Source organism: Crassostrea angulata, chromosome 6, assembly GCF_025612915.1.
Source record: "Crassostrea angulata isolate pt1a10 chromosome 6, ASM2561291v2, whole genome shotgun sequence".
In the NCBI taxonomy this organism is placed as follows: Eukaryota; Metazoa; Mollusca; class Bivalvia; order Ostreida; family Ostreidae; genus Magallana; species Magallana angulata.
Genome location: NC_069116.1, coordinates 43041589 through 43062434, shown reverse-complemented (window position 1 = coordinate 43062434; position 20846 = coordinate 43041589). Strand labels below are relative to the sequence as shown.

At 32.5% G+C, this 20846-nt stretch overlaps 1 protein-coding gene across 4 annotated transcripts; it reads right to left on the bottom strand.

Moving 5' to 3' along the window:
- Positions 1 to 13: 13 nt before the first annotated feature.
- LOC128188222 (uncharacterized) lies at positions 14 to 19910 on the bottom strand. 4 transcript variants are annotated; one of them, XM_052859141.1, is made up of 2 exons: positions 16009 to 16192; positions 14 to 2193 (listed from the first exon to the last, which is right to left on the bottom strand). In XM_052859141.1, the coding sequence occupies exon 2, from the start codon at positions 2179 to 2181 to the stop codon at positions 853 to 855; it is 1329 nt and encodes a 442-aa protein (XP_052715101.1). In that variant the 5' UTR covers positions 2182 to 2193; positions 16009 to 16192; the 3' UTR covers positions 14 to 852. The 4 variants fall into 4 exon arrangements, with proteins under 4 accessions (XP_052715101.1, XP_052715100.1, XP_052715102.1 ...); XM_052859140.1 differs by lacking the exon at positions 16009 to 16192 and adding an exon at positions 5099 to 5236; XM_052859142.1 differs by lacking the exon at positions 16009 to 16192 and adding an exon at positions 2743 to 3407.
- Between the last annotated feature and the right edge of the window lie 936 nt (positions 19911 to 20846).

Below are 20846 nucleotides of genomic sequence, written 5' to 3'. Positions count from 1 at the left end.
ATATGACGATGGCAGGGAAATATGAAGATTTTTAAAATAGGTATTGCCCTGGCACGTGATTGTCTAGAACCAATCAGAATTATATAGAATAATCATAATGAGGTATAATAATAATTTTTATGGAATATTTATTGGCAGCATATTGCACAGTACGTGTATTTAAGCTCATTTCATTTGAACTTGTAGGTATAATAAATCGAGTAGGAAAGACGCAAGACAATATTAAATCATATTCTTTTATGTCTATTAAGACATAACATAGTGAATGTTATGGAAAATTGTGAATAACAATGACCTACAGTCTGTAGAACTTTCGGAAACTGACATGCTTATTCTAATTATTTATATATTGATAAAAGTAACAGTAAAATAATACAGTTATAACTTCTAATAACAATTACAGATAACCTTGTTGAATCTTGACTTTTTGCAGAAATGACATTAGACCTTGATTGATACTGATCTAGTGAAATTGGAAATTGACAAATGACTAAATTGTCCGTTCGTGACTTCTGAAAACAGTGACATGACCTTGATACATTTAAAATGTTAACCTATATTTACAGTCAACATGCCCGGAATATTATTTTTTAAAATCATCAGCGATATACATGCGACATGAAAACATATAAACATATGCTGGTTCTGGACTTCTAGTTACATCTGAATAAGATTTGTTAGTCTTGAATATCGCACTCTAGAATGGTTAATTTTTTTTCTAATAGAAACAATGGCATGCTTTGAGAACAACAGTTACTGTCTTTTTTTCATGCTAATAAATACTATTATAGAGTAAGTTAAACTTCATACACTAGTTATCGTCAGAACATCTGGTTCTACTACATGTACGTATCATTTGTGAAACAAAACTTTAGACAATTTCTTTTTAAAACCATTTCGCTTCATGTTTTTAAGTGGAACAAACACAACCAAATCAAATAGCTGATCAGCTGAGTGCTCGCAGGGACAGATGATAATATGTGTCAAATTATTAGCGAGGAGAACTGTTCTTGTCGATACAAGGGGTCCTATTTGAATGCAGTCGAGGAAACTGCCATTTGAATACTGATAACACCTTATGTTTGTAAAGTTTTCATAAGCTACTGCTAGGATGTTGTTAGCTAAAGTGAGTGACACTGGGTTTCTTTGTTCAGTTATCTCCCACATAACCTTTCCTTCATCATCAAGGCAAGTTACTGTCTTTTTGATTTGGTCAGCAACAAATATTTTTTTACAGTCGGAGCTCAATAGAACTTCGCCTGGAAACACAAATCGAACAGTTGGTATAGTTCTGCTAGACCTTCTTCTCATGTCGTAAAGAATTATTGTCGGTTTCTGAGAAGAATCAACACTTTGAAGATTACAAGACATCGCAAAAGTGTGCATGCTATAGGAAAGCCCATGTACTGTTGTAGAATCGTACTGAAAGTCGATACACCTCTCATCCTCCTCTTTCACCTCCTCCTCAAGCAGCACGAAAAACCGAATTTGAAAACCACAGGACACCGCTATTTCGTGCTTGCCAATGACGGTACATTTATCAAACACAGCGTCGAACTTTTCCAATAACAAGAACTTTCCATCAGGAGCGAGTATCACTACTTCACCACACGACGTGATTAAAACAATTTTTCCATCTTCAATGCTAGCAACGTCCGTAAAAAACAAATTCTCAGTGCTGGATTTTGACTTGTATCTACTTGATTCGTTTTGTTTTGTGGAAACCAATTGATTTTTAAGATATGATTGAAGCGTACAGTAGTCACCGCCGCTATATCGACAGAGTTGTAGCTCGCTACCTTTCGGAATTTCCTTGACACAAACACGAGGCTCCATTTTCTTCTTTAAGTATTCGGAATCATTCATCTCTATGTAATCTTTATCACTGCTCGTGTCGCTTTTTGAAGTACTACCGCCACCATTCAAATCAGTCAAATTAGAACAACTAACGTCTCCATCATTTTCAACGTTTTCATAACGTTTGTCTACTCTCACTTCACTGTACAACACACTATCTTCATTAACTTTTTCGTCAGATACAGCAGGCTTTTCAGACCAATGGTTTGTTGTTGACCGACCAAAATAGATTTCCGAGTACTCCAACTCTGAATCTCCCCTCTTCGCTGGCGGTGTCAGTGGCGCTTCCATATCCTCGTAATCGTCATCCACTTCATCCATCATTCTTGTAATGATCTGCAAAATATAGAAAATACCTTTTCTCAGACAGCGAAACAGTGGAAGACCAATCTTCATTTCATGGATATGTTTTTTAGATGATAATCATGATGTTTTCCCTTAGTTACTAGCACTCTCTGAGGCAAGACCAACCAATTTAACCAATCATAATGAGTTTCTTCTTTTCAGTTAAGTTAATTTGAATTTTATCTTTTTTTAAATTTATGCAACTGATTAAATTCTATTGATTTTTTAAAAAAAAAGTAATGAACAAAATCAGCCCCTGTCAGCACTTCAGTACTTTGATTTAGATATGCTTTTTACTATATAAATGATTTTAAGCACTTTTCATTTCATATTCGGAATTTATTTTGTAGTGCCGAAAAAGCCCAATTCTCTCAAATAATTAAATCACCGAATGTCATGTTTTAGAATATTTTCAAATCTATTAGGCCAGCATTTTTTTTTTAGGTTTACAAACAACAAAATGATGAAGTTCCGTAGAAGGAGGAAATAAAAAAAAAATCACTTTTGACTAACATTTTTTTCATTGTTAGGTTTACGAACCACAAAATTGTAAAAGTTCTCTAGGAGGAAATAAAACCTTTTATGACATCATCTTTATTCTATCAATATAATGAATAACAACTTCATGATAGTGGTGTGTAACTGCATCAAGTGGAGCATGGGAAAAGTATGTCATCTGTGTAACATATCACTGAAAAAGTACAATACAATATTAGACATATAACTTCGATATTACATATAGCAATTTCCATTTGTCATTTTATAGGGATCGAGTCATTTACCATTAAAAGAATCTTTATTTACAGTTGTATCATATAAGCATTTTAGCTAAGTACATATAGTTCGCCAATTTATTTGTTGAAATTTATTGGTTGAAATACATGTAAGGAATGCTATATATTAGACAATGTTGCTATAGAATATGTTTTCTTTCGTTGATTAAACAAATGATATTAGAATTTCATTTTTTCTGCATTTTGGATGCTCGAGTGACCGGCTCCTTTCCACGTGCAACACATGTTTGACAACATTGTTCGATCTTTTTAACGGGGCCGGGTCTAATTTGTTCTGACCTAGATTTTTTAATGAAATTCTTTACATAAATTTCTACCGAAAAAAAATTCTTTTAAGATGAAAAAATCAGACATTTACCACATCGTTTGTTTAGGAGTCCATCTCAAAGTTGATTATTTATTTTATTAATTTTTAACATAGGGCCTTGTGGAATTCTGCTTTAAATGTATCGATTTTGCGCATTTTTTTTTTTAACTTCTGCCCTATGGATTTCTTTTTCTGTTCTACATATGAAAGTTATTGCAAAAAGGCATCAAATGGTCACTATAAAATTTTTTACCTCCTGGTTTGTTCCTGAGGTCCTATCAAAGTTGTTGTTTGAATACCCAATTTCCCAGATTTGTCAGATAATGGCTATTTTTTGTATGACATTGTCGGAAATGGTGAATTTTATAGTATTATTGAAACATTCAGACATATTTACGTAATAAATAAATATATAACATCACATATTAAGGGTCATTAAGACATTTATGTTCATTCTACAATATGATATCAATTTCACGCCTCAAACGAGCTATTTTCGACAAATTTCGTTGAATATCTTCAGTTGAAACTATAACGCCATGGCGTCAACCAAGCAAAAGGATAACGTCACAATGCAAATGAAACTGACTGCACTGCACTCGGCCTAGGCCTCGTTAAGTCATTGATCTCGGCATTTTCCGTCACTGCGAACAAATTTCAGACTAAACCAGGCCAAAATAAATCTAAACCTAGGTTCTATGTGAACGTTTTCTCGCGCCATATTCGACAGGAAGTAGTTGCTTTACAATATCGATCCCGATATTAAATCTCGATTTCGAACCAAAAAAATTCAATTCCGTAAAAAATTTGCTGTCGGGGAGGAAAAAAAAGGTCTTTTTGTAATTTTATTTTTTTTCTAAAAACTCAGAAAACCAAGCGGCTGGTTTGTAAAACTAAAAATAAAAATAAAAATGCTGGCCTTAGATACATTGTACTTTCATGAAAAGTGTTTAAAACAGATTCTAACCAGGCCACTGAACTTTATAGTTACACCAATCCAAATTTGACAATTCGAACTCGAGTAAAAAAAAAACATCGTTAAGATGTCATAGTCATTTTTAAATGATATTAATTCAAAACCATCAAATAAGTGTCATATTTTAATTTGGATGGAAAATCTACTGTTAACAAGGCTATTTTCGCCCAGTGTATACAGTATTGCAGAATTTTTAAAAATTATATATCTCTCACACAAGAACGCTCTTTCCCATTATGTTCAAACATAACACAACCATTTTTTGAAATGGTCCCTACTAAAAATCTTATTCGATTTTCATATTTGTTTTTATTGATTTTTATATATCTTTAGTCACTCTAACTCATATAAAATTTTCATGAAAATCACTATTGTAGAAGTGAATTGGGTCCGTCGTCCTTAAAATGCCAAAGTTCACGATAGAATTTTATTGATCATATTAATTTCTCAAGTTTGAACATTTTTACTAAGTTTTCTTTGACTTAAAACCCGTACCTTTAAGTCATGAATCAATTCTTAGTTACTCATTTGAGAAACTTATCAGAAATGTATGATATACATGTATTAGTTTAAGCTTAATATGTACATACATAAAAGTAGATACATAGAGTAGTGACATAACAAAATACATGTATTTAACATGCAGATAATATTAATTTGTATATTTGTAATTTGTAATAAGAATTTGTCCCAAAACAGTCTTGTTGAAAACATCTGCTTAGTACATATAAAATTATTAACTATTAAAAGTTTAATTCAATGAAACTTTATATATTGTGCTTTACAAACAATCAATGTGATAAAAATTCATGTACTCACATGTTCTTGCAATATCCTGTATGTAGATTAGATTATTTAAATATATATATAAAAAAAATATCTGTGCTGTAACAATTGGGGTTACACTTAAAAAGAACCTAATGTGCAAGAAGGCAAACTAAAATATGATCAATAATCCTATGGATTTCCTTGTCTTATATATAATACTATATAATACTTCCTCATATAATATCATTCGTTACCCAAAACAACTATATATATATATATATATATATATATATATATATATATATATATATATATATATATATATATATATATATATATATATATATATATATATATATATATATATATATATATATATATATATATATATTGATTTCCTATTTCTACTCTTGTTCCTATATGTTGAACTTTATTAAGTTTTAAGTTAACTAAGATAATTATTTTACAACTAAATAAGGAAGGTCTTTTCCTTACGACGTCAGGGATCCTATACATTGTACATGTAACTTTCACTTTTGGCCACCAGGAAAAGGGCCGAGACGTCACGAGGATTATACTTGTAATACGCCTACCTTACTTTATCGTCCAACACGTACGACACATTCGCATTGTATAAAACACTGTCAACTTAATATAAGTTTATTTGTTGGGTTCTCCAAAATGAACCCACATGAACCCTAATGATACATATGTATACTGATGAACCTTTATTCATGACACTCCTCCCTCTCCCCATTGATAATAAAATGTATTTGTATCTTAAGATATACGTACCTAAATGATACCCTAATGAACCTCAACGGTATTAAAGTGAACATTAAATAGTACCTTACTGAATATCAGTGACATCTCATTGAACATTTAAACCTACAGAATGTTTTGGCATCCCAATCCGCCCTATTGAACCAAATTGATACTACGATGATAATATTCAAATGTACGTTACGAGCCCTTGTATCCTAAATACACCCCCAAAGAAACCAAAATCTACCTCACAGACTAAAATCAATCCAAAATGATCATCTAATGAATCTCAATGTCTATAATCTTTATCTTTGGACTATGGAACTCTTATTTTCCACTTCATATGGTTTTCAGGTATAGATGCTGATTTCAAAAGAATCTAACTCATCTTTGGCCAACAGAACAAAGTAACAATGTTGGGAGTTAAGATGCTTGAGAAAATCTCTCATTTGACTAGTTGACTAGTGGGACTAAGACTACATGTATTGACTTTTTTCTGGGATGTTAGAACCATTTTAACAAGAGCTTGGACTTTGGATAGTTGTGTCAAACAGATTTGTCTGGCTTTTGAGCTAAGAATACGCAATCGATGCATATTTTGCTTGAAACCGCGTCATTTTAAATTTGTTTGACGCATGGAATAGATAGCTACGCCCTACTGAAAGTCAAAGGTCTTGTTAAAATGGTTCAAAAATTTTAAACAAAATAAGGTCGTCCCTCAGCCGATATTTGAGGTGTTGGCTGGACGGATTATAATATCTCTATTGTTGTTATTTTAAGGTTTCATCGTTGAATTTAATGGATTTTACCTCCAACCTCAATAGATTCGTGTCCTATATTAACATCAGTGTTTGTGATAAAAAATAGGATTTACTTGTCATAGACGACCACGTTGTTACGAGTTCGATAAGTTGTACATGTACTTGAATTTACTTATTGTGTAGACATTCTTGGAGAGAAAAAAATACATTAGTATTAATGTATTTAATTGTCTTAAGAATGATCTTACAAGAGTTGTAATATTCCGGCCGAGAATCATTCACAAACAGGATATAAGGTGTAATTAATATTTTTTTTTTAGCTATTATTTAGATATTTTTTGATTGTCAACTCAAATGCAGATACAGTCAAACCTGTTTTAAGGGCCACCTCGGAGAAACTTTGAAAGTGGCCACTTAAGACAAGTGGCATCTTTTTCCTGTTCGCATCCCAAAAGTCATTCACACATTATATGTGTAGTAACTAAATTTACCCATAGTTTATTCTATGACTTATCATAATGATACCCCCAACTTTTTCAAGAAAACTAAAATACTATACAATTGTTGCTGTTTTTGAGGTCAGTACGATGATTTAGCTACCCAAGAATATCTATATTCACCGAGCCGGGGCCATGGGGATTATTGTAAATTTCGAGGGTAGCTAAATCATCCTATTGATCGAAAAACAGCAATTATTTTTAAGGTCTTCCGTTTCCACCGAGAGACCTTATACAATTTTCTTCTTTTTCTTCTAGACGTTTCTTTAAACTTTAATATCTCGCTTGTTTGTCATTAGTTTTTATTCAAATTTTCAGCGTCTATTGGAAATGACAATAGCTCACTAAAGCACAAAATATTGTGAAATTGCTACTTCCGGTTTTGAGTTATTCCCCTTTGAATATATTTTAAGTGGGTCTCGTGTACCTGCAAAGGCTCCGAGTTGATCCGTAGCAAGTAGTTTTAATTTACAAATCTTTAATGTAGACATCTTGAACGTTGTCCTCATAGTTTTACATGTTTGATTAACCCACGTATACTTTTTAAAAAAAAATTACATTGAAATTTATGTTTCAAAAAATGTTAAATTTTGCTTATATCTTTACTTAATAACTTTTTAGTTGTAATTTTTTCTTAAACACATATAGAACAAAAGTTGTGCAGAATATTAAGAGCTTTCATTTGATACCATAAAACAGGGACTAGCCCCTAAATTGAGGAGTCTAGATCCATTAAAAGTTTTTGCTTTATAACTCTAAAACGGTAAATTTTTTGATATGTGCGTCGCTGCAAAAATGTTGTTTGTGACTTTATTGATCTCATAAAACTGTTTTTGTGTTCGGGTATTGCATAATATGAGGGTAAAGAATAATACGTGTTGACTAGTACTCGCGGAATTTGGCCAAGTTAACGAAAGTCTGTGCGTACAAATGACATAAATTTATCACAGAAAGAATACCAGTATAAATGTTTATACGGGATGCCTTCATAAGAAAACTTTTTTTTTTTAAGTATACATGCTTTTATGTGAGGACTATAAGTCATATTTTGTTAAGTTCTTATAGTGAACAATTCTGTAAAAAGGAGAAACAGAAAATATAAACATTCTTTTTCCATTCTAGTATTACGGATCTAAAAAAAAAAAGTTCTGTGTAATACATTTTAGTTATTATACTGCATGCATTTGAAATCTATCTGGGATCTGAGCTGCGTGTGTGTACCATTACGTAACCTAGATCTTGCCCGCGGCCGAGGATATCGATCGCAGCTGGACTACTTTGCGCTCAGCGGTATCTATACATGTACTACACATATGGTTTTATATAGCCGCAAGCACATAGAATTGTTTTTAATTTTGAATACATACACATGTAAATGTTTTTCCTTCTTAAATTGAATCAACCGATAGTGTGTTTTAAAAATAATAAATCGTTCTGTTGATTAACGAAAGCAATGTCATTCCCAATCTTAAGCATAAAAGGACATAGAACTTTGGATTTTTCAGTAAAAAAACCCAAGATATCTGTGAGCCGATGCTCACTAGGGATACCCCCGCTCTGATGTGAATATGCAAAATAGGCAAAGTCGATATTTAACAGAAAGCTGGCATCCGATTGGTACAGAAATATACATGTACCCCACAATATGGCATGCCTAAACAAATATCGTGTTAAAATTTCAAGCATCTGCGATAAATAGCTGCATAGAAATCTTTGACGAAAATTTGTTTGAAAATTTTGGCTAAAATAAACAAAGTACTCATCTAACAGGAAGTTGACATCCGATTGGTACAAAAATATATCCCACGATATGGCATGCCTTAACAAACACTGTGTAAAAATTTCAAGCATCTGCGATAAATAACTTCTGAGATATCTTTGACAAAAATTTGTTTGAAATTTTGGCTAAAAATAAACAAAGTCATTATTTAACAGGAAGTTGACGTCCGATTGATACAAAAATATATCCCACAATATGGCATGCCAAAACAAATAGTGTGTTAAAATTTCAAGCATCTGCGATAAACAGTTGCTGAGAAATCTTTGACAAAAATTTGTTTGAAAATTTTGGCTAAAAATAAACAAAGTCGTCATTTAACAGGAAGTTGACGTCTGATTGGTACAAAAATATATCCCACGATATGGCATGCCTATACAATTACTGTGTAAAAATTTCAAGCATCTGCGATAAACAGTTGCTAAGAATTCTTTGACAAATTTTGGCAAAAAATAAACAAAGTCATTATTTAACAGGAAGTTGACGTCCGATTGATACAAAAATATATCCCACAATATGGCATGCCAAAACAAATAGTGTGTTAAAATTTCAAGCATCTGCGATAAACAGTTGCTGAGAAATCTTTGACAAAAATTTGTTTGAAAATTTTGGCTAAAAATAAACAAAGTCGTCATTAAACAGGAAGTTGACGTTCGATTGGTACAAAAATATATCCCACGATATGACATGCCTTAACAAGCACTGTGTAAAAATTTCAAGCATCTGCGATAAATAGTTGCTGAGATAAATGCGACAGAAATTTTTGTTACGGACAGACAGACAGACGGACAGACAGACAGACACACAAGGGTAAAACAGTATACCCCGTCTCCTTCGGAGCGGGGGTATAATTAACGTCTATTTAATATGTTTTAGTCAATATACTGCAAGCATTTCAAATCCTTCTGGGTTCTGTGCGTAATCAATCCCTCGCCTGCGGCCGATAAAATCGGTCGCGGCTGGACTACCCAGCGGTCAGCGGTTATCTAATACACATGCGCGATTCGCGTCTTAAATATTAAATGTTTTTACTTTAGCCGCAAACAAAAGAACAGTTTTTTACTGTTTTAATTTTATGCCATAAAAGTTTCTTCATCTTCAATTGATTTCATTAACCGATAGAATGTAAATAAAGAAAGTGTTCTTAAAAATAGTAAAGGTGATATTACTCCAAATCAGAAGCATCGTCATACATAGTTCAAGGTGGGTTTGTAAGTCTTAAATATTCTTAATTGTACAAATTATGTTTAATGTATAAGATCAACACAAAAACCACACAAAGATGAAACCTTTAAAGGGGCAAGGTCACGATTTTGGTTAAATTTTATTTTTTGTTTTTATTATTTGCAATGCTTTAGGAGTGCATTTTCAATAATAAAATGAAATTTGAGAGTCAGTCGTAGAGTTATAAGCAAGACACAGAGCTCACCATTCTTTGAAATGTAAACAAGGCTCGTGCCCTGTTTTTGTTTACATAGGTTCAATATACCTGTAAAAAATCTTTTAAAGCTGATTTTGTATCTTCTTACTCATTTTAAGCATAAATAAACAGCACCTAATGTTTAACACATTCATTTTAGGTCTAAAACGGGAATTTTCACCTTAACAATCAAAATGTAAACAAAAGCTTTGTTTACATAGCAAAGAATTGTAACCTCTGCAACTTGCTTATAACTCAACGAATGACAGTCAAATTTTGGTTGCTTATTAAAAATGTCTTACTTAAGCATTGTAAACATTAAAATCGTCAAAATAATTTTTGACCAAAATCGTGACCATGCCCCTTTAAATGATGATCATCCCTCGCACATAGCCGAGGAAATCCCGCGCGACTGGACAAGTGATCCGCTGTAGTTTCTTGTGCTTCTACCTTATCACACGTGCATGTTTATTGATAATTTGTACAAACACCACTATTAAATTTAATTCAACTACCTTAGTTTAAGACGAAACGATAAGTTTATCTTACTTGTACAGTTGATTTAGCATTGGAACTCCGGAGTTAACATCCGACGTACACAAAGTTTTCTTTCAAAAGAGTTGTACAAAAATTTAGCAGTGTGTACAAAGTAAAAGTGAATTTAAAAAATCAAACATTATCTAAGTGTTCAACGTTAAAGGAAGTGAACATGAAAAAATTATCAAGGGCTCAAATTTGTGTGTTTGATGTGTATAATGATATCTGAAAACCGTTTAGACAGAGCTTTCCTCAGTAAAAAGATATACCACTTAGAATAACTTATTCTTGCAATCCATGAGCGCTGCCATATTGTTAAAATCATTACCTCCCTGCTGGGTTATCTCTAAGCATCTAAGAGAGGGCAGCACTGATGCTGCCGTCAGTGGGACACATTGCATTTTTACACACGTTTAGTAACAGAGATAAAATGCCATACAAAATGTGAATGGAAACTTGAAAGGAATGTAAAGAGTTGTCATTTTAAACGATGTTTATGGAGGAAGATTTTGGATCTCAGAATGATGCATTCCCACCAGCAGTTAATGTGACATGTAACTAGAATGGAATGTCCGTGGATCAGTGTTATTGTGACCTATTTTTTCTTGCACTCGGGAATTTCTTGTTTATGAGTTTGAACATTATGTGTGCTACATAAATGAGCACACAAGGTGCATTGCACAGCATCCTGACTTTTAAAAAGTGTCTTAGTCCTGTTATTCTTCTGACAGCATAAACAGAGCCGGCGTACATATCATCAAGATCTTATGTATAAAAAAAAAAACAAATCAGAAAAATTTCCAGGGCATTTAAATAAAAAGTAACGGTAAGAAATCCCACAAAGAAAATAAAATTACAATTTTTATATTAATTCAAATTGAAATCTAAAAACAGCATTTTATTTATGTAAACACTGACTGCCACATCTCCTTACAAACATCTGGAATGTGATGGTCTTAGATTTTACAAATTAATTTATCTACCGGTATTCATTTTTTGTACAAATCATAAATAGTTATCTGAGGTTCATTTATAGAAATGTACTAAATCCTTGTCTTCTCATGACAGTACACAAAATTTTTCTTCACATCAAGGCATATTTTTTCTTCGTAACTTTTATCAACTCTGTACATAAACACTGGCCTAGTTCCAACATTGACCCAGTCACCAGCAGCAATGTGGCTGATCTACGTCAGAGAACAGATGCATGCTGGGGAATAATGGATTACCTCCATAAACCTTTCACTGAGAGTGTTAAATTGATAAAATCTCTTGATAGAAATAAACAAAAAGGTAACAGACCTCATTTTTAAGTTTCAAAAGGCTTTTAAAATTTATCAAGCAACAATTATTTTTTTCATGTTCACTCCCTTTAAAATCAAATCAATTAGAATCAAAGTTCCGTGTTCATTATTACATGTATGCGGTAGGTGCTGGCACGATAAAAGAATTGTACGGAATTGAGGGATTCAGTGATCATTTCAAAAAAATATTCACATGAATTTTTAAACAATTTTAATTTTTTTTTTATAGATAGCTGTCACTTGATCACTTTTGTAGTTATCATGTATGATCGTTTGCTTCATTGTAAAAACAAACTCATTGCTGTTAAACGTTTTACGTCAAAGATCTTGAATTTATAATAATTACACATGTATTTGTTCTCATGTTTAAAAGTTAATGAAATACGTTAATTATGCAATACGGTCGGTCGCCATAGCAATCATCAGAGTAGTGCAAATGTCGATGGTTTCCTTATTTCTTTGAGACACCTTAGAACATAATTCACCTGACTTAACAAAAAAGCAACATATTTGTCTCCCCAAAATAGATGCACTTCTCAAAGTTACACATAATAGACTTAAAACCCAGCAGAACATTTTACATCTGACTTTTTAAAATGGGAGATCGTAAAATTGTAGCCACTCTGAAATAGTAAAGAACAGAAGAAATCATGTCTTTGTGACTTTCACTCCATCTTCTTATTTATGTGTATGAATCCATAAATATTTATTTCATTATATAAAAAGTGTTTTGCTCTCTCTCTAACTAAGATCTGCAGATTTTCAGTATCTTTACTTAGAAATCATTTAGTGATACAAATAGACACATATCAATAAGGAGAGTGCAAATATACATACATGTACGTGAAAAACAAGTTAGTAACACGTATATGTGATATGATAGAAATAATTGTAAAACATAGGTCGATATTCGTGCCGCACTAAAGTGGCAAAAAGGATTTTTGATCCAGTGGGAGCTCTGGGAGATTCGTGTATATGGCCTCTATTCCTATATATTGTTGCAGCTGTATGACTGAAAAAAAAACCCTGCAAACTTTTTCATTTTTCCCAAAGCAGGGAGTGGCTGTACAGTTCGTCGATTCTCTTTTCTAAATTTTAGGGGTTTTTTTTGGTCTTTTTGCTTAAATTCACTTAAACTATTATCACTGCCCCCAAAAAATTTAGATAAAAGACTGTATCCTTACCAGTCCCGATTCAAATTCCTCCTTTTATGCAAACAGTCATCATCTATTTATACAGACTTAGAGTTTTCAACACGATTTGTTTATGTTTTTGTATTACAAATTAATGTACATGTATATAGTTTACTACCAATCTGCAGTGGTATAAAAAATGTTTGTAGTTTAAAAACGGTAGATATCCCCCCCCCCCTTCTCCTTACATTCGTCAGGGTCTGATAGGTATCGATAAGAGGCCATCTTCACATTACCTCTACATTTGCATACAATCGAAATATAACCCCAATTTATCACATACATGCCTTTATTTGTTTTATGAGAGGGGTAACTCTTCAATAATCTGCAGTTGGAGGTTCATAGAAAACAGACATGAATTAACTTGTCTATCAACTTCTGAAACGTTCCAGTTCATTTTTAAAGCCCTGATTGGGCAGAATTTTTGGTTATGTGAAGATGATCTCCTATGTAAGATGACCTCCTATCAATACCTGTCAGATCCTACCAAGTGTAAGGAGAGGCGGTGGTTTTATAAAGGCTGATTGACAATCCTATCTTGGCTTGAAGTTATAACGGAGGACCTACTCGTTGCTTGTAACGAGCTCGGCTCTAGTTTTATTATATGATTCAGCGACGAATTGATACATATCAAATTGGCTGTAATATCAAGCAAACTTAAAGCTGCTTGGTCCGATTTTATATCAAATTTTATGCACGCTTTTAAACGATGGCTATGCTTAGTATATGTATAATAATAGACAATGCAGTAGTTTTACCCGTCAATTATGCCAAATTTCAATGAAGAAAAATACGTACAAAATTTGCTAACAAAACAAGCGACATTAAAACGTACCGCGTTATTTCGCCTCATGGTAAATTTCACCCCTGACGACGAGACGGGTATGGTTGTATTACGAATTTGACATCGCTTTAAATAAAGGTCGAAATGATCAGACAAATTACAAATAAACATGTGTACGTTTTGTTCGCTAATATTTCCAAAGTCTGCTTTCTTTACAATCGATGCATAGCATGAGGGTTGAATAACCCCAATTATTCGGGGGACGAAACCAAGGGGTTTCCTTTTCTAAACATTCCCGTGATGCATTTTGGTTTGTTTTTTCGTTTGCCCAAAGAGAAATTATTTTTATTTACTTTGAATATTTCTAACTTTAAGAGGAGACTGATTCTGCTGGTGTAAATAGGAGAAAGTCCATAACTTTCTAAGATAAATGATTTGTATGAAAAAAAATTTGATACTGTAATTACAAAAAAATCGGACCAAGCAGCTTTTAAATTTTAGTTTAAAACCATAGCCGAACAAATTGAAAAACGAGATCTTTCATTGGACGATCTATTTTTAGTCCAATGTAGAGAAAATCAAATGTTATATTGACCTCCTAAGCCACGTGCAGGTGAATATTACGGGTTTTTTTTTCTAGATTGTTGGATATCAGCCAATTAGAGAGCTAGGAATAAATCAGTATTTTGTTTTTTTATTTATAATTGTTTACGCCGATATCGCTGTGTGGAATAAAACAAGTTTACACGTTTGAATACCGTATTTTGCCAAATATGATGCATACCGTACTTCATTTTCTCTACTAATTCTACACTAATTCTTTGTGAGAGAGTGATGCGTAATATATACCACAATGGATGTTTGGCACAGTTTCCTTCCAGACGAAGCACGGGCTGTCATACTGAAAAAAAACCTTTAATAGTTGAAACCAACGCACACTTCTGATTGTGTAACGCAATATCTAAACAAAATGTATTCTTTGTTAAGGGGAAATAAAACTGGACGCTGGTAAAGAGTGGCCGCTGATTGCGGGTGGTCGCTAAGAGAGTTGTGACTCTAAATGTAAAACAAGTAGTTTTCTAACCTCGGCTTATTAAAAGCGTCTAAATCTAGAACCGAGTGTTATTTTTAATATATTTAATTAATTTTGCTTTAACAGCGATTCTTACATTATCATAATAGTAAGTGACAAAGTCGGAAGTTGTTTTTGTATTCAATTGTTGAAGTTATCTAACTAGCAAAAGTGCATCCTTCAACAAATTAAGTAGTTATTCCCGGGATCAACTTTGCAAATTTCTAATTTAAAAGTAATACCATTCAATATAGACTTCAAATGCATGGGGGGGGGGATAATATTGTAATGAGTAATCTAAAATTAGAATAACAGTACTATAACAGTACTGGACTCTCTCTCTCTCTCTCTCTCTCTCTCTCTCTCCCTCTCTCTCTCTCTCTCTCTCTCTCTCTCTCTCTCTCTCTCTCTCTCTCTCTCTGCATGTTGCCATTTTTTGAAGAAGAAAAATTATCTAACATAATATCGGTCAGCACAAATAGCCATTAATTGTTGATAGAAAAACCAGTAGCTGATGTCAACAATTTACATGTTCGAAAAGAATTTAACAAGTAGATTAATAAGTAACGCACATAACCGATAATCCGATAATCTCTTAAAGATATCTCAGAGAAATGAAGTAAATAATCACGCGATTGGAATGAATTGAAATATGCAAGGACAAATATTACCGCCTAGCAGAATGCGTGTTATCGTACACGTCAAAGGACGGACAACTTGTATTCACAAAGTTACCTGTGTTAGAGATCACGTGGTGAATTATATATAATTTAAACAAAAGCTCTTATGTCCTTAAAAGCAGTAATTCTTTGGTATCGAGAAATTTTGGTATTTGTATGACGGGGGCTTACAGTGTTTGTTATGTTCGCCTTCTTTCCTTCCGTCTCGTGTCTATCCGCCCCTCTGTCCTATTTACGTCCGTGGCAGCACTTGCAAATTATGAATTTTTTCCTTCCTCAGTGTCAAGCTCATTTTCACAGAATCTCTTAAATAACTTTTTTTATTCAAAGTTCAGACACAATAATAAGAAAATTAGGAATCATTTTTTGAGTATTTTGAGGTGATATTAGAAGTTTTGGTCGGGGCATGATCATATCCAATGAAGCCCGATTACTATACATGTATATATTGTATGTAATTTTCAGCAATTCTACGATAAAATATTAAATTATTGAAATATTTACATTATTTTCATTTCGTATTATTAGAAAAACCCCTTCTTGCGCCCCACAGTACGGTATATGTACGTCATTTTCTCATGGGTGAAATATCTACTTGTGGACTAAGCGTTACAAAAGCACAGACAAAGACACTGAAAAATGTTAATGTGTACAGGTGAGAATAATTTAGCTATCTCATAATTCACCTCTCACACGACCTTCATTTTTTTCATAATTTTTGTATTTGGCCTTCTTTCTTAGAAACCGGTGGGCACTTGGTATTTATCAAACGCAAAACAAAACATAAAACTGTCATAATTTTCTTACTCTAAACAATATCATTGTGTTCTAACCTTGACTTTAGCTATGACCTTGTGATATCTTTTTGATTGAAGGTTTAGAAGGTACATTTGGTAGAAATACATTTCAAATATTCGTACATGTAATTATGAGTGCGGTGAAAATGCAAGATCTACGGGATAGTATGGACAATACAAGGTCTAGTCTACAACTGAGGATCACTGAGGGCAACGGTTAATTAATAATATATATACAATATAATAAATCATACAAGAGTAACTAAAAAGAATCCCACTGGACATAATAGATGATGAAGTGTTTGAAGGGCTTGCTCGAGTATTTACAATTAATTCTTAGTGTTTGACGATCAATGTCTATTTAGAACCACTTCAATTATCCATGTTTCCAAAAAGCTACGGTGCATTTGAGTACATTCTATCTGACAGCTATTCACGCACAGACAGTTTCACAAAAATAATCTAAGTGTTTTAAATATAATTATATCTACTTTCAATACCTTCACATCCGTTATTTTTAAACACCTTGACAAGTGTCAATTTTGATATAATTTATAAAATACACAACATACATGTATGTATATTTTAATTATCAAAATAAATTAATGAATATAATTATTATATCAGAAAGAACACTAGCAAGTTTTGAAAATATGATACTAAAATAACAATTTTCATCAAAACAATACAGGGCTGACATTGACTGAAGTATAAATAACAATCGATATGAAAACATTTACGTCTGACAATAAGCTAGAAATTTTTTTTAGAAAACAAGTCTTTAATTCCTAGCTCTGTAGAATGTGTTAACTTTATAAAAGCCAGACATGTAAATATCGACGATTAATAAAAAGTATCCCCTTTTCTATGTTGCAGACAAGGCGGGTACATGTAGTGCAGCTAAATGTAATGTATTAATAGGAGTTTCCAGTAAAACTGTTAATTTTTAGGATTTCCCTGCAGGTTTTTTTGTTATTTTGGGGATTTTCCAGATATTAGGGATTTTTTTTAGTAAGTACACATGTACCTATACATAGTTATTTGGTAACAATTGGCAATGTTTGGTCAGTGACCATTCATTACCCCTGATGCCTCTTTTTGATTGATGAATTTTCAAAGCTCTGTTCTAACAATAAAATGCTTTTGCTTGTACATTGTTTTATTCTGGCTTAAAGGAAAGTAATGTAATTTTTTCTTCATTGCCGAGTAAAGCACCAAAGAAAGCATGTTGCTTATACAGCTATTTGCATCTATCTTGAATCTTACATTCTATTATCCATAAAAAAAAGTAGTACGTAAATTATTATTTATCTATTATTGTCGATGAAAACGTTACACAGAAGGAACAGCCAATGTTAAGGTTGCCATGGTAACTACAGTCTACTAGAAAGTCAGAGGTCAGTCCGTGCAAGTCCAGTGAGTTCGAGCTCTAAGTGTAGCTTTAGCTTTGATCGGTTAAGAAATATTTCACGCAAATAAGCAGCAAAAATATTAAAATAAAAAAAAAACATCAATAAACAATGAAACAAGACTAATTATGACTACTTGAATCAAAGTTGACATATTTTTAAAAAGCTAAACAATGCGTCTATAACAGGTTTGAAAAATTAGAAGAATGCACTGATTTTCACAGCGACAGCTAAGTCGTATTTTTTTTTATTGCGTAGACTCTTTTGTCTTGTCATGCACGTATAAATTACAATCAATTTCCGTAGGAAATAGTAAGCGGGAAACATACTTGCATGTCGTGATGTAAATGTAATAATTTAATACCAGTGAGCAAACTAGAAAGACTCGGACCATGAAAATATAAGATCCTTATAATAATGCATACAGTAATCAAATACTTATGAATTATAATAAATATCGGTTCATCATATCAAAGGATAATAGATTATAAGGAAAATCAACTAAAACCGATACTTGAAACAGAAACCGCTTTCTAAAATAACAACATTTACATGTAACGTAAAACACATACAGAAAATGATGCTTAACTTGAGAAGTGAAGCAATTTCCAGCAAATAATCCTAATCTTTGAACCTTCACTAATGACAAACGTAGTATTCAAATAAACAAAAAATATAAAATGCAAAAGCCTGATCCAATTCTTTCCTCACACTTTCCTTCCAAGACCATATTTGACAAGATGATTGCAATTTTTTATTTGGCAACATTTTAAAATTGAGTTTTAAAAAACTACTCACTTCATTGAATTATGGTGAATTGAGGTAAATTTGCCAGAGATGTATTTTGCATACACTATATTATATAATATTATCTTGATCTAGTATGATAACTTACACAAATATATTATATACATATTAAAGCCAAGACAAAAAAAAATCTTACTAGCTTTCGATGACGAGCGGAACGGTTCTGGCCTTACTTTTTGAGGTAATGACATATATGTATATCTACCCCCCCCCCTCTCCCTTTTTCTGAGTGTTTCTTTAGTGCTTCACACATTGCACAATATATGAAATAGTGCATAGATCTGCTGATCTAACAATACATTCTTTCTTCATTTTATCGGAACCAGTCATATATGGTACAAGGTATTATTCTAATTATTATTACTTTCGGTAATTTTCTGATTTATGTTGTCATCGGGCGAGTGTGAAGGCCCATGATCCTCTGGAATTTTACATTTTGCAATACTAGTATTGATGTCTGTTGAGTAATGACACATGATTATGATATTCATATCGTGAAAATACCTATTTTATTTTTATTATCTACCTTCCTGTTTAATAACCCGATCTGCGCATATATTCGAAGATTTTTTACTTTCGAAACAGAGATTTCTGAAAAACTTCTACATTTTCAACGCCAAAACAATACTCATAAAAAAAAATATCATTTGCTCGACAAAAGCATTTTCTCGGGCGATTAAATTAAGTACATTTGCACCACGCGTAACAAGTGTATAGAGAGATAGAGATACACATTCAGCCATTCTGAAGAAGCGTAAGTGAATATAACAGGTGCACAGCAATTGCCAGGAGCGTTATTATAATAAATAAATAAATATATGAACTGACAAATCAAAACATTGTTAAATTGATATACCTGATGAGCGAATGCTTTCCTTTCCTTTTAGGCGTTGCTTCAACGTAGATTAAAAATGACAGCACTAGCACTATACTGGCGATAAACTTCCCTTTCCTCAACTCCACTATTCGAGAGAAAACTTCCAAATAAAAATGTGTATTAAAATACTTTTTTATCGTTTCAGAGTTGGACGAATACATGTACGTGTGTACGTGTGTGCGCATCCATTCACCTAAATCATGCCAAGGACATTAGCTATTCAAAGGACTGGACGCCATTTTATGATCATTGAAGCATTTAAGAGCATAAGACCGTCAAATTTATTGCAATGTGCATCAGTAATTATATTTCAGGGTTTTAAACATTGCTTACATACCTTTTTAAATACTCAATTTTTACTCTCATTGGATTTCATTGGATTTCTATGGATTTCATCACTCGATTTGATTATAAACAACTTGAATTTGTAGTTCGTTTGAATTAATCAAATAAAGTTAAAAAAAAAAAGCTGTGTGAAATTGAAGCAGAGCCAGCTAGTCTGTTTCTATTCCTAATAACTACTGAGCAAATTTTATTTTCAAGAGGAGATGTATAATAAAATTTAATTAATTTTTTTATCAGGGAACCAAAGAGCCAATAAAAAATTATCTAACTTTTCCTTTACACTTTACCCTGTGTCAGATTTTAATTTCCGCCCCTTAGTAAATAATTACATATCTTTAAGCGGAAAACAGTTGAAATCGTTATTTAACAATTTCCTCTTAAAATTTCCAATATATTTACTCTGAGAAATTGACCCGAATGAAAAATAAAGATTATTACCCCTACTTTTAATCTTTATTGAAAATACCTGATATCTTTTCATCTAATTTATCCATTCGGAAAATTTCGGAACACCTCGTAAATGTTTGACATTATCAATGATACATTCATACTGGTACTTGCATGTTGTTTACAATACAACATACCCAACGACTTTATGATTTTCGTCATCTCATACACCTTGGCGCAATCAAGGGAAAATTATTATCATGGGAAAACAAATTGTAAAAGTAATTAATCTGATAATTCAAATGGGTAATTAACAGTGCGTGTTTTTTTAAACATGGTAACTTTTATTACTTTGTCATGTTTGCGAATTCTTTTCACTCGCTTTCA

What these genes read in the sequence shown, in the direction of transcription:
- LOC128188222 (XM_052859139.1), bottom strand. Translation starts at nt 2,181, where the DNA reads ATGATGGATGAAGTGGATGACGATTACGAGGATATGGAAGCGCCACTG.